Source organism: Balaenoptera acutorostrata, chromosome 15 (genome assembly GCF_949987535.1).
Source record: "Balaenoptera acutorostrata chromosome 15, mBalAcu1.1, whole genome shotgun sequence".
Taxonomy (NCBI): domain Eukaryota; kingdom Metazoa; phylum Chordata; class Mammalia; order Artiodactyla; family Balaenopteridae; genus Balaenoptera; species Balaenoptera acutorostrata.
Window position 1 is genome coordinate 71,956,787 of NC_080078.1, and position 15,770 is coordinate 71,972,556.

At 47.2% G+C, this 15,770-nt stretch overlaps 1 protein-coding gene across 2 annotated transcripts in view; it reads right to left on the minus strand.

Annotated features, from left to right (window-relative positions):
* PTPRT (protein tyrosine phosphatase receptor type T) overlaps positions 1 to 15,770 on the minus strand; it is an 803,133-nt gene that overhangs the window by 58,025 nt on the left and 729,338 nt on the right. For both annotated transcript variants that reach the window (XM_057529518.1, XM_057529519.1), the window contains exon 18: positions 10,251 to 10,338. In XM_057529518.1, the coding sequence (XP_057385501.1) occupies positions 10,251 to 10,338 (88 nt within the window). The remainder of the gene's footprint in view (positions 1 to 10,250; positions 10,339 to 15,770) is intronic.

The window sequence follows — 15,770 nt, forward strand, 5'->3', positions numbered from 1 at the left end:
TATAATTAGAAGGATAAAAAAATTGTGTTTATCCACATGCACATGGAGAAAGACAGGGCAGTGGGCGATGTAAAGGAGTTTATACAAAGTAATTTACAAGCAGCCCAGAATGTTCAGTATGCTCTATCTACATTTTGCAAGCTTGAGAAACAGCTAATCTGGTACTCCTTGTTTGATATTCAAGACAAGTGAAGAAGTCACATAGAGGAGAAACAAACCCCTCAACGGTGAGGTAAGAGGACGTGCAGGAGCCTGGCTTCACCCGGCTCTCAGCTGAGGCAGGAGGGGGGCCAGCACTGGCTTGCACGGAGGAGGAGAGAACCAGTGGCCACCGGTAGAGAGAAGGCATAACTCCAAAGACATGGAGATCCAAAGAGTTCCCCAGAACACAACTCAAGGGGAACAGAAACATTGTCCCTCTAGAATCAATCTGTTCCCTGTAGTTTTCGAACAAAGCCCAGTGGTAGGTTGTAAAAGTTTAACAAAGAGCTCTCTGGAGGAAGAAATGGCCCTGATCTGTAACATCTGATTTCTGTGATATAAATACTCCCACCATGACTGATTTCAAGCTACCAAGGTGGTATCAACTGGCTCACAAAATTCCTGAAAAATTTAACCATCATCTCTTGCAAGCTGGTATGAATCAGTTCCAAGACATCACTGACAGAGAACAAAGCCTGACCAGACCCCACAATGCCTTGCATGATCTGGTTTGGGACCTACTTCTCAGTCCAGCCTCATGCCCCCTCCCCACATATTACTCTGATAACCGTGCCCTTCTTTCTGTTGCTCAAATGCATGATGTCTGCTCTGACCACAGGGCCTTTGCACATGTAAAGGAATGCCCTCAACCCCATAAGGCTGGCAACATCTCATTCTTCAGCTCAATCTTCCTTCCTCAGGAAGGCTTCTATGATCTCTCCACCCCAGACTCCGATAGCTCCCTGTACTTGTCTTCAGGGCTCTTAGAGCAGTTTTATTTCTGTGACGATCTGACTAACCCATGCCTCTCCTTCACACCCTATTTAAGAACGGGCACCCTATTTACTAAACTCCTCTATAGTGTATGGCACATAGTAAGTGCTCAATAATTATCTGTTCAATATATGAATTCATATTTGTGTCTGAAAGGCTGAGAACCAGAAAGGAGCCGGTCCCTTGCTTTTAGCCATACAATTGATTTTAGGTAACCTGGCCTGGGATCCAGGCTCTTTCCTCTACACAAGGCTGGCATAGTGTGCCTGGATCCTGTGCTCAAATTCTTCCTCGCCTCATAGCTGACCCCTCACCCCACCTGCAGACCCAAGACTGGCAGCCAATCATTGCCTTCAGCACGAGAGAAGGACGCGTTGGGAAGGCTCTGAAGGCAGACCTGAGGTCTGTCACTAACTCTATCACCCAGAGCATTTGATGTATCTTCCCGAGCCTCAATTTACCCAACGACAACATCAAAATCCTTTCTACCTTTGCAGACTTGTTGCAAGAATGAAAAGCAGTTAGATATGAAGGCACGTGGTGTATTGTAAGAAATCAATGCAAATGTGTGAATTCAGTTTTATTGTAATTCTAGACCAGTGGTTTTCAAAATATAGTTCCTTGGCCAATAGCATCAATGACATCTGGGAACTTGTTAGAAATGCGGATACTGGAGTCCCAGCCCAGACCCACCGAATCCGAAACTCTGGGGTGGGACCCAGCAATCTGTATTTTAACAAGCCCTCCAGGAGATTCTGATGCACACTCAGGTTTCAATGTACAGACCATTTGATGTTCAGTTATTTAGCATAGGGGGTGCCTTGGCTATTCAATTCGTCTTGGGAAAGACCAAAAGTTTTTACTGGAATTAGGCCGTGAGACTAGAGACTCACCTGTGCTGGGTGTAAGGAACAGAAATCTATCTTTGTGAAGTGCGTAAGATGCTCCAGGCACCATTCTAGAAGCCTATGGATGCTATGCCATTTGACTCTCATCATAACCCATTTTGTGGCTGAGAAAATCAAGGCTCCAACAAGTTTAACAACTTAGAAGGTGTAAGGCTGAGAGCTTCCTTGTAGAGTAGTGGGGTCCCTACCTCTCCGGGAACCCCAAGACGCACTGCCTCCACAGCCCTCCATGCCGGTTCTGACTCTGACACTGTCCCATCCCACTGTGTGTCCCGCCCCCCATCCCTGGCCAGGGGAGAGGGCGCAGTGTCCTCCCATGCACAGCTTTAACTCTCCAAGCAAACCGCAGCTCATCCCCCCTCCTCCATCATCAGAGGTAACCCGATAAGTCAGTCTTCTCAAGTCACATCCACTTAGAGCATCACTTCAGACAGGTGGGACGGGGAAGACAATATCATTTGGATATGGGATGTACTCTCTTCCTGTCTTCCGGGCACTGAGGAAGGTAAAGAAAAGGTGCAGTTTTTCAGAGAAAAGAGATTTGACTCATTACAATGAATTGTGGAGCTGAAAAATCATTTCCTAGAAGTACTGGAAATGTTAAGGCCATCATCTTGCACGAGTGGAGAGCGAGGAGGCAGGTAATCCCACTGAGACTGCCCAGGTACCCCACTGAAGCTAAAGGTCTCCTCGTTCAATCTTGCTTGAATTACCATTACCCAGGTAGCGGGTGGCCCGGGGATGACAGGGAAACAGCCCGACATTCTGTGCATCTCTTCATGCTGCCAGTTCCCTGGGGCTGAGGCTGGGCTGCTCCCTTCTGCCGGGCCCTGTGAGAAGCTGCTCCAACAGATGAGAGCTTTGGGGCCACGGAGGGGACTTAAGCGTAGAGGCGCAGAGCACTGAGAGAAGTTAGGGGGACAGCGGCCTATCTGATGAATTTGTGGATTCATCCTAAGCAGGATGTCCAGCTCACACCCCACTAAGGGGACTTTCTGAAGAAAGAGAGGAAGGTTTCTGATCTGGATTCCTTCCAAAGCAGAAACTGAGACAAGGACTGAAATGCAAGGACTTGCTTTGGGAGATGATCCCGGGAAACACCGGAAGGGGAATGGGAAGCAAGAGGCAGAGAGGAAGGAAACCAATGAGGGTTGTGTCATCAAGCAAGTTACCGCTGTAGACAGCTGGGGCTTACTTTCTCCTGTTACTCCAGGAGAGAGTGTGAACACACACCTCCAAGTTATTCCGCCCCAGCGGGAAGGGACCTGGGGTACTTATACCCACACCCCCATCACTCATGGATGGAGAGCTGCTCCTGGGGACATTTGATTTCTTGGCAGTCCCAGCAAGCAGACAGAGAGGGCTCCAGGGACCAGAACAAGTCCTCTGACACACAAGGGCACTGAAGGTTTCTGCACCCGGATCACTCTGTAAGGCCCAGGCAGGAGTCACCCTCAGAGACAGCAAAGGAGAAGGGGGAGTTGGGAACACTGAACAAGGCACCCATTCTGACATCCAGTACGGTCTCCCCAGAAATCAGCAGAGAAACAGCTCTGAGAAGAAGCCCCTGAGTTTGATTTGAATCTGAGCTCCTCCCTGGAAGTGAAAAGAGCCCCTCTGAAGAGTTCATCCTGCCCTTCCATCTGCTCTGAGGCCAGAGACCTTAGCGCATGCTCCCCCAAGAGCACAGATAAGTCTAGATGCAGAGGGACTCCTTGGTAGGGAGCTCGTGGCATCGGGGCAGCAAGAGCCCGGAGCTCTGGTTCTCGCTATCCTACAGACTCTGCGTGACCGTGGGCAGGGTTCTACATCTCTGGACCATTGCTCCTTGCCTGTGGACTCAAAGAGGCTAGACTTAGTGTCATCTAGGTTTAAAAGTCTATACAACCAGGCTCAGATTCAATATTTATTCATCTTAATTTGCACTCTTTGCACTGAAAGATGTGAACCTGAATGTCAGAGAGATGATGTGACCTTGTTGAAGGTCATGCATGAGGTAAAGGGCAGAACTGAGAATAGCACCTGGGTCTGCTGGACCCCATGCCCAGTACTCCAATGCACCTGAGCCCAGGGGCTTGTCTTAAATTAGGGGGTTAGAAGTCTCAGAAAATGAAAATGTCCTGGGTCTCCTGTTTGCCCTTCAGCCTTCCACACCTGCCTCTCTAAACTGGAAGCTGATCTCTGTGGATAAGATCAGAGGTTCGTACGCTCAACATTGCTAATCATCAGGGAAATGCCAATCAAAACCTCAGTGTAATATCACCTCATAGCTGTAAGAATGGCTATCATCAAAAAGACCACAAACAACAAATATTGGCAAGGATGTGGAGAAAAGGGAACCCTTGTACACTGTTGGTGGGAATGTAAATTGGTGCAGCCACTGTGGAAAAACAGTATGGAAGTTCCCCAAAAAACTAAAAATAGAACTACCAGATGATCCAGCAATTCAACTCCTGGGTATATATCCAAAGAAAATGAAAACAGTAATTTAAAAAGATATACACACCCCAATATTCATAGCAGCATTATTTACAATAGCCAAGATATGAAAGCAACCCAAGTGTCCATCAAGAGATGAATGGATAAAGAAGATGTGGTATATATACATAAGGGAATATTATTCAGCCATAAAAAAGAATGAAATTTTGCCATTTTCAATAGCATCGATGGACCTGGAGGGTATCATGCTTAGTGAAATAAGTCAGAGAGAGAAAGACAAACACTATATATTATCATTGAGGAATCTAAAAAATAAGACAAATGATTATAACAAAACAGAAACAGACTTGCATAGAGAACAAACCAGTGGTTACCAGTGGGGAGAGGGAAGCAAGGAGGGGCAAGATAGGGGTAGGGGATTAAGAGGTACAAACTACTATGTATAAAATAAATAAGATACAAGGACATATTGTACAGCACAGAGAATATAGCCAATATTTTATAATAACTTTAAATGGAGCATAATCTAAAAAACTTATTGAATCACTATGCTGTACACCTGAAACTTATGTAACATTGTAAATCAACTTTTCTTTAATAAAAACAAAAAGAAAAAAAAGATGAGAGGTTCGTAAACCTGAGAGTGTATCGGTGTCACTGGTGGGCTTTTTAGAACAGAGATTGCTGGGTGCCACCCCCAGAATGTCTGCTTTGACAGGTCTAGATGGGACCCCAAAATGAGCATTTCTAGCAAGTTCTCAGGTGTTGCTGCTCCAGGGACCACACTTTGAGAACCACTGAACCACCAGACTCTGTCTACAGATTCCCTTGTCCTCTGGCTCTGGCTGGGTTCAGCCACTGGAAAGCACAGGCAGAAGACTGGATTAAGTGGGGAGTGCCATCGAGGTACTTATTCCTTCAGCTCCCTTTTTTGGGGTCACCATGGGCTGGCTGCAAGGCCACTAAAGGTCACACCTCTGACCAGGTCCTCGTTCTCTGGGTCCTGGGAACCTCTTCTTACTGAATCCTCTGCGGCCTAGGCATGGCATTTAGCCCCAGGGTACCACACTATTCCCTGCAGTCTCCCACAGCTAGCTCACATTTTCATTAAAAAAAAAAAAAAAGTCACTTGATTAAATTATCCTCAAATCACCCTATTTGAAGGTCCCATCTATTTCCTGCTGGGACCCCGACAGATGCCAGAAGGGAAGCCTTATTTGATAAAATCTGCACCCGTGAGATCATTTCCTCTCCTCTGTGTAATTTCCTTCCAGTCAGGGAAGCACCCTCTGCAACTTCCACATGGGGAACGCTTGCTATTCTTGAAATTTCCCCTTGTCCACCATATATGCCCCAGGGCTACTTAAAAGTAAAGAACTCTTTGTTCTGTTTTCCCCACTCATTTCCTTTCCTTTCACTTCCTTTCTTTTCTACTCCCTGGAAACCCCACTGTCTCTATTGCTAAATTCTAAACAGAATCATTTGGAACAAAGGGCTTATTTAGCCAAGGTTTCTCTTTCATTGTTTCATTGGCAGACTGTGCCCTCCCTCCTTCTCTTCCCCTTTCATCTTCTCTGTTCTCCCTGGCCTGGGCCTTTGTCCTCCACTCCAGCCTCCTAGTGCCCTGGGTTCCTTAAGATGCTAATCACACCCGGTTTTCTTTTTGCACCAAGAATATTTCTATTTATCAAGCCAGCGCTGACTTCGCCTCCGGGAGGGAAACGTACAAGGGCAGGAGCACTTTCCAATCCTCCGGGCTGTTTCTCTTTTCCTTTTTTCATTTCAATTCCAGGACTTATTTTTTCTTTCTTTCTTTCTTGGTCCCCCTTTATGCTTTGCACTGCTTTTGGATGCACCGGTTACTTTGGCACTGTCTCCTCTCAGGACTGAGGGGAGACCCGGTCCAGCCACAATTTGCTGCAGAATTACTGACCGGTACATTAGAAAGGAGAGTCAGGTTTCTTTAAACCCACCAAGATGGTATCATTAGGCATCTGAATTTCCTCTGCCTCTGTTTGGGTTCTGCAGAAGTAGATATAAGATGAAGATTCCAGTGCAAGCAGTTTACATAGGAAGAGAAGAGGACACCAAGAGGAAAGGGGGAGGGGAGTGAGACAGCAGAGAGAAGGCAGCCCAGGAAGGGTGGGCAACTGCAGCCCACTCCCCGTGGAAGCTCTGGAAAAAGGTGTAGAACGCACAACCCAGTGAAGGCGAGGATGAGGAGCGGGGCTATTTCGTGGTCTAGGGAGAGACAGCTTTGTGCCTGGACAGAGCATCCTGCCCCAGCTTTGGAGAAAGTCCTCAGGCAAAGAGATGCAGACAGGGCAGGACTCGGGGGAAACCAGTGAGGCCCCAGGGCACACACTTTAAGGAGGCGCTTGCTCTCAGGGTCAGGCAGGTGCAGGGTCAACAGCTGAGACTGAGCCGCCCCTGGAATGTGGCACGCTGGGTGCGTCGCCTGCCTCACCCTAGTCCCGGCCCTGGATGCCAGCAGGAGTTACTGCACAAGGAGGTGGTGGCGCCGTGGGGTGTGGATGGGACACGGACGGCATCTTCTGCGCCCTGCGATGGAGTCTAACCCCTTTCATTGTTCCCCTTGCTGCCTGGAGTCCTGCCTTCTCAGACGTGGCTCCTGAAGAGGACACGACTGTCCTCCTCTCTCCCTCCTGTGTCCCATCTCTCCACCCTCTTCATTCAGGCTCAGAATGTCTTCCTTGATCGACTATCACTGTTCCTAGAGTCATCCTGATCCAGACTTCCTCCATCCATCCTTTCTGGGTGTTCTCTGTTTTTGGGGGGAAGCCAGAAGGGAGAGACCGATGGCTCAAGCCCTTTGGGGCCTTGCAGGGAGTCCGTGCATTCCAACGTTCAGTCCTGTCTACTGAGCACCAGCCATAAGCCAGGTTTGGGGACACAGGAGTGCAAGAGAGCCCTAGCTCTGTTGTTGCAGGACACCTATTCTGGTGAGGATATCAGGCAGCCAAGAGACAGTCATGCAAATGCTCTCAACTCACAATAGTGATGAGAACTAAGGAGAAGACATGCCTTGTGCTCTTGGAGTGAATAATGGGGTTTTGACCAAATTATAATGGTCAGAAGAATTCCCTGAGGAAGTGATACCTGAGCTAAGATCTGAAGAATAAGTAGAACTTAGCAGAGCAAAGAGAGGAGGGACGGGCATGTTGATAGAGAGAAGAGAATGTGCGAAGGCCCTGTGTCATGGATGAGCGGGTAAAGTTCAAGGTACTGAAAGGCCGGTGGGGCTTAACCGAGGAGACTGTGGTGGAGAGGACACAGTATGAAATGCGATGGAGAGAGGGCTGAGGGCCTTTGGAAAAGAAGGGCTCAACACTGAAGGAAGCCATTTGAAGGGTTTTCTGTAGGACAATGACATGTTTCAATTCATATTTTGAGGAGGTCCCTCTGGCTTCTGTTAGAGATCAGATAGGATACGTTTGGGGGCCAAAGTAGATGTGGAACAACCAGGAAGAAGGTGGGCAGAGGCCAGGTGAGATCTGATGATGGCTTGGGCACGGATGCTGAGCGCAAGGGGTGGGCAGTGGGACATCCAGAAAGATACAAAGGCTTTCATCCTTGGCTCCTCAGGCTTTGGACCAGATACCTGGCCCGGCCTGGATGCCCTTGTCTCTCGAGGGACAGGGTCTCTTTACTGTGCTCTAATTGTTTATTTTTTCTATTATTATTTTCTATTATACTATTGCATCATTATACCCATTTTACAGAGAGAAGACTAAGGTTTAGAGTGAGTACACAAGGTCTTAACAGCCTATAATTTAGTGGATCCCATCTGAACTCACCATCTGATATGGGGAACAGACAAGTGACCAGGTATTTAAGGGCACTAGTACACGATGGTGCTCAAGCAGAGGACGGTCAGAGCAAGCAGAACCTGTGCCTGGAATGCGAGTTCCCTGGCAGCAGAGACTGAGTGTCCCAGTGCCCAGCACAGGGCCTGGCTCAGAGGAGGCCCACACATCATAGGTCTTCATACACATTTCCTGACTCTTTGAATGTATCTTTCCAACACTACATTTGCAAGAAATCTTTTTTTTTTTTTAAAGAAATCTTGCTGCCTGCATTACTCTCTTCCAAGAGACAAATTATAAATGTTTTTCTGATTAGTTCTCCTATTCATAGCCGATTTCTAAACCAGCACAGGAAACAGCTAAGCTAAAACTTCTGCCTCTTTTTTCCTTTACAAGCTGCCTGTATCTTACGCTTTCTTCCTCTAAGCTTTTTCTTAGGCAATGTCTAGACAGTTAAAGAAAACAAAACAAAACACTGAACTGTGCTAGAAATAATTTGTTATTCAGGATTTTTTTTTTTTTTTTGGCTGAACTGGGTTACTCTGAGAACTGAGACCAAGGGATGCTTCGTACCCAACTGGTGAGATGTCAAATGGTCCAGGTTGGCTGTGCCGTGGCAGACAGGGGCTGTTGTTGACTCCTGTTCTAATCAGAGTATGTGCTTGGCATTTCGTATGAGGTAAGTTCGTCCTCTGTATTTATGTTGTGTAGAAGGCCGTGCACACCAGTATTTGGCAATGATCATACTTGTGTGAGAACTGTGTGTGGTGCGTAGTTCTATGGCAGTCTCTCTCCCCCTCTCCTCCCAGCACTGAATATCATGCAGGGTCCCACACAAGTACTGTCACTGCCCTTGTTCAGGCCCCCTCGTCCCTTGCTAGGACTCTTGCAGTAGCCTAAGTGGTCCCTCTGCCTCCAGCCTCTCTCAATCAAATCCACCTTCCCAATAAGCTGCCCTGGTGATCCTTCCAAAATAGACATCTGATTATGCTTCCCTGCCCCAGCCTGGCTTATTCCACATCCCCACACGGGTATTCAGTGAATTTTGCTTAAAATAAGGAGGATGGTGTATCCACACTGCTCATCAGTGACCCTGAGAAAGTAACTCCATGGCTATGAGTAATGGTGCCAGGTACTCTGCCAAGGGTTTTACGAACCACTTTTCAACCACCCTATCTTTATTCTTTTCCTCACTTTAAAGGCGAGAAAACTGAAGCTCAGAGAGGTCAGGTCACCTGCCCAGGGCCCCACAGCTGGGATAGGAGCCCAGGCAGTCTGACTCCAGAGGGCTCGAACTATACTCTGTGCCACTGCTTTCATCAAATCACACGCCAGGGGGTGCTTCCAGGAACGCTAGAGCTCACTGCTGAGCAAAAGGCAATGTTCTTCCACGCCTCCCCCAGCTCCACACAAAACAAGCTTTCTCTTGCAGGCTCAGGGCCACCAAACACTCACGCCGACACAGGCCCTGAGTGGCAGGCACTCACCGTAGGGCCCTGCCCCAGCCAGCAGTGGGGTCTGGCAGGAGTCGTGATGCCCTAAACTCTACCTCTTGTGTAAACAGGGTAACCTTGGGCTCCCTTGAGCCCTGAGCTGGCCCAAACCCTCGGGTGCAGGCCGGAGTTCCCGGCTCCTTCTGAGCGCCTATCCTTGGCTTGGGACTCTACCTCCTTGGAATAGCATTATCTCTCACCTAGGTGTTCTCAGCCCCTCCTTCGTGGGCTGGACCTTGCTCTCCACCCCAAGATGCTGCCATGATGGGTTTTTTGCAGAGGGGGCCTGCTGGGAACACCCTTGTGGCTGGGCTTCCTCCTCGACCTGAAGAATTCTTGAGCGGGCAAGATCCAAGCTTCAGAGGTTTCCTGCATCTACTGTGTCTGGACCCAGCTCCCTGCCTGCCCCCTCTGGCTGAGATCAGCCATGCTCTGTCATCCAGGCCAGGGATGGCAGGGAGGCTGAGACAGAGCTCCACGCTTAGCATGTGGACCCAAATCTGGAAACATCAAGGGATTATTTGGTAACAAATTCCAGGTACATAATAGTGATAGCCACTTTTCGTCTGTGTTCCCAAAGCCTGGAGCCCTCCCAGAAGGTCACCTACAGGATATGATGTTGCCGTATCGATTCTTGTTGCGGTTTTCATCCTCTTTGGCTGTGTCCCACGAGGCTGTCTGCCCCTCCGGTAAGGCCTAGAAAAAAAGGACAGAGTGATTAGAATGGCTTGAGATAGGAGCTTTATCTGGGTGTCCACGGGGAAAACGAGACCCACTGTGATGGCTCACACAGTGCAAAAGACTGTGTGTTCTTGGATGGGGCCTGGGGAGAACACAGACTTGTCCCCTCCCTGGCTTATTCACCTGTTCAGGGACTCAAATGTTATTGATGTCCTTTTGTGTGTCATGAGCTCAAATCTGGTGCAGTAGGGGAGGCATTTGTTCATTCGTTCACTTGATGGATATTTGAATCCCTAATATGTGTCTGGTGCTATTCTAGGTACTTGGGATACAGTGAAATAGACAAAGCCCCCTTGAGCTTTCAGTCGACTGGGAGATGCAGCAAACAAGCAAGCAAACATATATAATTTTAAATAGTGTAAAATGCTGTGAAGAAAATAAAGCAGGGTAGAGGTATAGTGATCGTGCATGAGAATTATTTTGGATTGCACAGTCTGGGAGGGCTTCTCTGAGAAGGTAACATTTAAGCTAATTCCTTCATGATGTGAAAAAGCCAGTCATGCCAAGAAAAGTGGGAAGTGTTTTCCAGGCAGAGAGGACAGTGGATGCAAAGGTGGTAACTGAATGACCATGTTCAAGGATGAGGTGGGGAAAGCAGTGACGAAAGCATCTGGAGAGGCAGGGAGAGAGTTCAGGCTTTATAACACATTGTGGTCATTGGTAACGAGTTGGGTATTATTCTAGGTGTGATAGGAAACCATTCGAGCGTTTTGAGCAAGGCAGTTAGCTAATTTGATTTATGTTTTACAAAGCACATTCTGGCTCGTGTATGGAATAGAGACTCTAGGAGGCCCAGGGAGGAAGCAGGTAGATCAGTTAGGAAGTTGTTACAATAGTCCTGCCAAGAGATGACGGTACCTTGGACCAAGATGGTGCAGTGGATGTGGTGAGAAATGATCACTTTTTAGGATGTTCAGTTGAATATTGCAGATTTTGGTTTTCCCCCAGAAGCAGCCTCAGAAACAAGGATTCTAGTATGAGATTTGTTTGGGAGGCAATCCTAAGGAGCTCATGGGTGGGAGAGTGGGAAAAGTCAGACAATCGAGGGAAGAACACCAATACAGGGTACATCAACGAACAAACAACCACTGCACCTGAGGCTTAATCCCATGGGCCCATCTCATGGTTCAGAGTTGTTCTCCCGGAGTAAGAAGGGAGTTGGGGTATTTATCCCCCAGTTCCCATCTATCACTGATTGAGGACAACTCTTAGGAAATCCCTTGGCACTTCTGTCATGCTCTGTAGACAAGGTGTGCATATTCTTTTGTCTTAAGGAAGTACTCAGGCAAAAAGTCACAGGTGCTTGCAGGAGGCGGGCATTGGGTGGGCATACAGGGGAAAAGTGAGTGTGGAGGGGATGTGGGCAGGGCACCAACACATCTACTACGGACGTGGACTATGAAGGAAAAAGAAGGATGAAGGCTGACTGGTTAAAGAACTGAGTGGAGAGTCACATCTTTCATTGAGATGGAGAAGAAACAGATGGGGGAGAAACAGGTCTGGGGAAGCAGGAATTAAATGTTGTGTTCTGGGTACATAAAGTATTGAATACTTAGAGCCGTGTATAGCACTTGCTTCTAAACATGTTCAAAACAATAAAAAAAAACAGCAGCAGCAGCAGACATGTTTGAGATGACTAGTCAACTTTCAAGCTGAGATACTGAGCAGGAAGGTGGACATAGAGGTTCAGAGTCAGAGTTAGAAGGAAGGAAGAGATGGGACTCATCAGTTTAAGAGAAGACAGACGAGTAAACAACCATGTGACGTGATTTAACAGAGTTATGAGCCAAGTGTTATGGAAACACTGGGGAGGGTGCAGCCACTGATCTCTCAGAGAAGGAAGATGGGCATTTCAGGGAGTGGGAACAGCTTTAGAAAAGCTGCAGAAGCATGAATGTCAGACCACATCTTGACTACTGCCCCTACCGTGTCTCTGGTAGAACAGGCTGGATGCCCTGCTCATGGCCCCTGCACTGCTTCTGAGACTGAATTTGCTACCTCTTCTTCAGTCTACATAGCTCCCTGTCAGCAGTGCAGGGGAGAGGATCTTCCAGTCATCTTAACACACCCGCCTTGACTTTGCCCACCTATTTCTTACAGGTCTACATCCTAAGCAAGGAGAAGTCTGTAACCTGACTGGTCAGAAATTCAGCCACTCAGTGGGCAATGTTTTATGGGCAGGCAGGACCACTGTGTATTCAAAGCCCAGACCATGTGTGATTCCCCCTTTCTTGCTTCCAGTCTCCCATGTCTCTTCCAAGCCAGACATCTCCCATGTCTCTTCTAGAGCAGGAGTTGGCAAATTTTTTCTGTAGTGGGTCAGATAATAGGCAGCATGGGCTTGGTAAGCCACACAGTCTCTGTTCCAACTACCCACACTCAACTCCACTGTTGTAGAGAGAACACAATCCTAGACACAGTGCAAACACATGGGCAGGTCTGTGTTCCACTAAAAACTGATTTACAAAAAACAAGTGTTGGGCTGGATTTAGCCTGTGGCTGTAGTTTGCTGACCTTTATTCTAGAAGCATGACCATGCCCCTCATCTGTGCAGTGGTTGGGTAGATAGAATGGGTGCCCATTCTACTACCTAGTCATACCAGATTGAATGAAGATGGGGTGAGAGGTCCTTGCCTAGGCTAAGCCATGTTCTCTAACTTAGTTTTGCCCAGGGTTTTAGACCGGGGTAATAGAGTGCCTTCCCAGCAATTACTTGATCAGAATGTTGTTCTTTGTGTGTCAGAAACCCTTAGACTGGTACCCCGGAGGAGAAGCAAAACAGGTTCTAGGCTCTGCCCTAAATCTGAGTCTGAAAAAGTGCTATGGAGATAGAAGAGTGCTCGTTCTGCAAATGGAGGGCTTGTCTCTCCTTTTTCTCCTCCTCATCCTGTACTTACTCATTATAATTGACCATCTCCCTGCATCCCTCTTGCCACCAGTGCAGACCATCTGTAGACCACAAATGGTTCATGCTTTGGCATGGAACTCTTAGAACCCAGATTCCAGCCCTTGGCCTCATCCTCTCACCCGAGCCAGGTAGCTCCAGCTCTTTCAGGCAACTTGCCAGGCCTATATACTCCTGGTTCTCTGCATGGGTGGGAAGTGCTTGTCTCAGTGGTAGCATTAGACTTCTTGATGTTTAAGCTGATATTCTGGGGATGGATTTCTACCTGAAACCCTCTGTAATGAAAGCCACTATTCATCTAATATCCACCTAAAGTGCTATGAAACCGAGAATAGCACCCTCTGAATGTTTTCATACTCATTTTTTGGGCAAAAAAATCTGCTGGCTACTCATTATGTGCCAGGATTCAGGTTACAGTTAGATTAAAGTTTTGTAATGGCTGAACATTAGAATTGTCTGGGGAAGCTTTAAAACTCCCAGGCTCTACCCCAGACCATTAAATCAGAGTCTAATCAGGCATCAGTAATATTTAAAGCTCCCCAGGTGATTCTAATGTGCAGCTATGATTCTTGCAAATAGTGAATTTACCTGGAGAAATACTTTCCCACAGGTCTCCTCTTGCTTTGGTTTTGTCCCCTCCAATCCATTCTCCTGTATAATCAGAGAGATCTAATATGTGAATAGGACCCAGTTACTCCCCTTGCCATTGTCACTTCAGTATAAATTCCAAACTCTTTAATACAAGGTCCTTAATGATTTCACCCCATATGCCCCTCCAGCCTCATTTCTTACCCTTAAAACAATATTTCAGTGATTAGCAACTAAATACAATGCCACAGACAATTTCAGGTGTTACAGACTTCTGAGACTGACTATATACACAGTGTTCCCTCTGCCTGAAATTCTCTTCCACCTGAGTCTGGCTGGTAAACTCCTACATATCCTTCAAAACCCAGTTCAAGCATCTTCTTTTTTGTGAAACCTTCCTTGCTTACTTTCCCACCATCCCACTGCATCCCCAGCTAGTCAGTCACTTCTATTATTAGCTGGACTCCTTTACATCTGATAATTTGAATGTCTTGTCTTCCAACCTGGTGATGGGCTACTCCAGGTAAAGGGTAGCATCTTATTCATGTCTGTATCTTCATAACCCAATACTGGCTTTGTATTTCGTATGTGCTTGAATCACCCCTTTTGAATAAATGAATGGATAGATAGATGGAAAAAAAAATAGTGTGTGAGATGGCTTCTGTGCATACAGAGGCAAAGATCCTGGAATCTCAGAGGTGTAAGTGGCCTTGAAAATAATTTGTTTGTGCTCCCTTCCACAATGGCCTTCCAGGCAGCTGATAAGCTGATCCCTAACGTCTGTTAAGTGGATACCATCAGACTTGGATGCCCCTGGTGATGGAGAGCTCACTACACCATAAAGCTTCCTGCCTCACTTTTGGACAGACCCTCTGGGCATTTCTTTGTTTACTCTGCCTCCATGTACTTCGCCTTTGCCCTGATCCACGGGGCCCCACAGAGTATGTATGTACCCTCTGCACCACGATACTGCAGAAGTTTAATGAACATCCCTGTTCACCCTCAGAGTCCTGAAATGGCAAAGTCTGGGAGTCCTTTCAACATCCAGGCCATGCTCTTCAGGATAAACCCAGCGCGAAGATATCCTTTGAAAAATCCTAGATAGTGGTGATGAGTGGCCCGTCTCCATGGGAGATCATGCAGGCTCCTGGCACAGTCTTCGGAGCCTCTGTGTCCCCCTGGTGGGGGATGAAGGACAATGTGTGGGCCCCGGGGGCTGTGATGATGTTGACAAAGGCTGAGAGGCAACACCTCACGCAGCCGCCCAGGAGTGAGTGGTAATGACCTCTTAGTTTGCAGACTCTGATCACACATCCCTTTCCATTTTTAGGGAGCTGCAACCTAATAGGGGATAATCTCAGGAAGGAAAAAAATATGAGGGGGTAAAAGTATGAAAAGGAGTCTCATCTCCGTCTTCAAAGTGAGCCAGCCGAGGGGGGATTATTTTTGCATTAGTGGCTAGTTACAGTAGATTGACCAGGGAATGGTGGCAGTCATTAGGAGCTAATCACATTCTTCTGAAACCAAAATTGCCATCTCATTATATTCATCCATTATCAATCTCTGCTTTCCTTTTCTCATTCTCTTCTCCTTAGAATGTTGAGCTCTATTTTTACACTCTTCTCTTAGTGTGGAAATGTTTCCAACTCTTCCACAGTGTTGGTTTTCTAAGGCAGTCATTTTTCACTTTTTTTTTTTTTTTTTAAGTCCTAAAAGGTGTATTGGGGGACGTCTGCATCTCTGGAGGTCTGAGCTGTGGTATTCATAGAATCCTCAAAAGGCAGATCTGAAAGGATCTTTTGAGAATGTTATTGCCTCACTTTACAGATCAGCAAAGTGAGGTCTGAAAACATGAAATGACTCACCCAAGAATGCATATTAAGTGAGCCCTTCT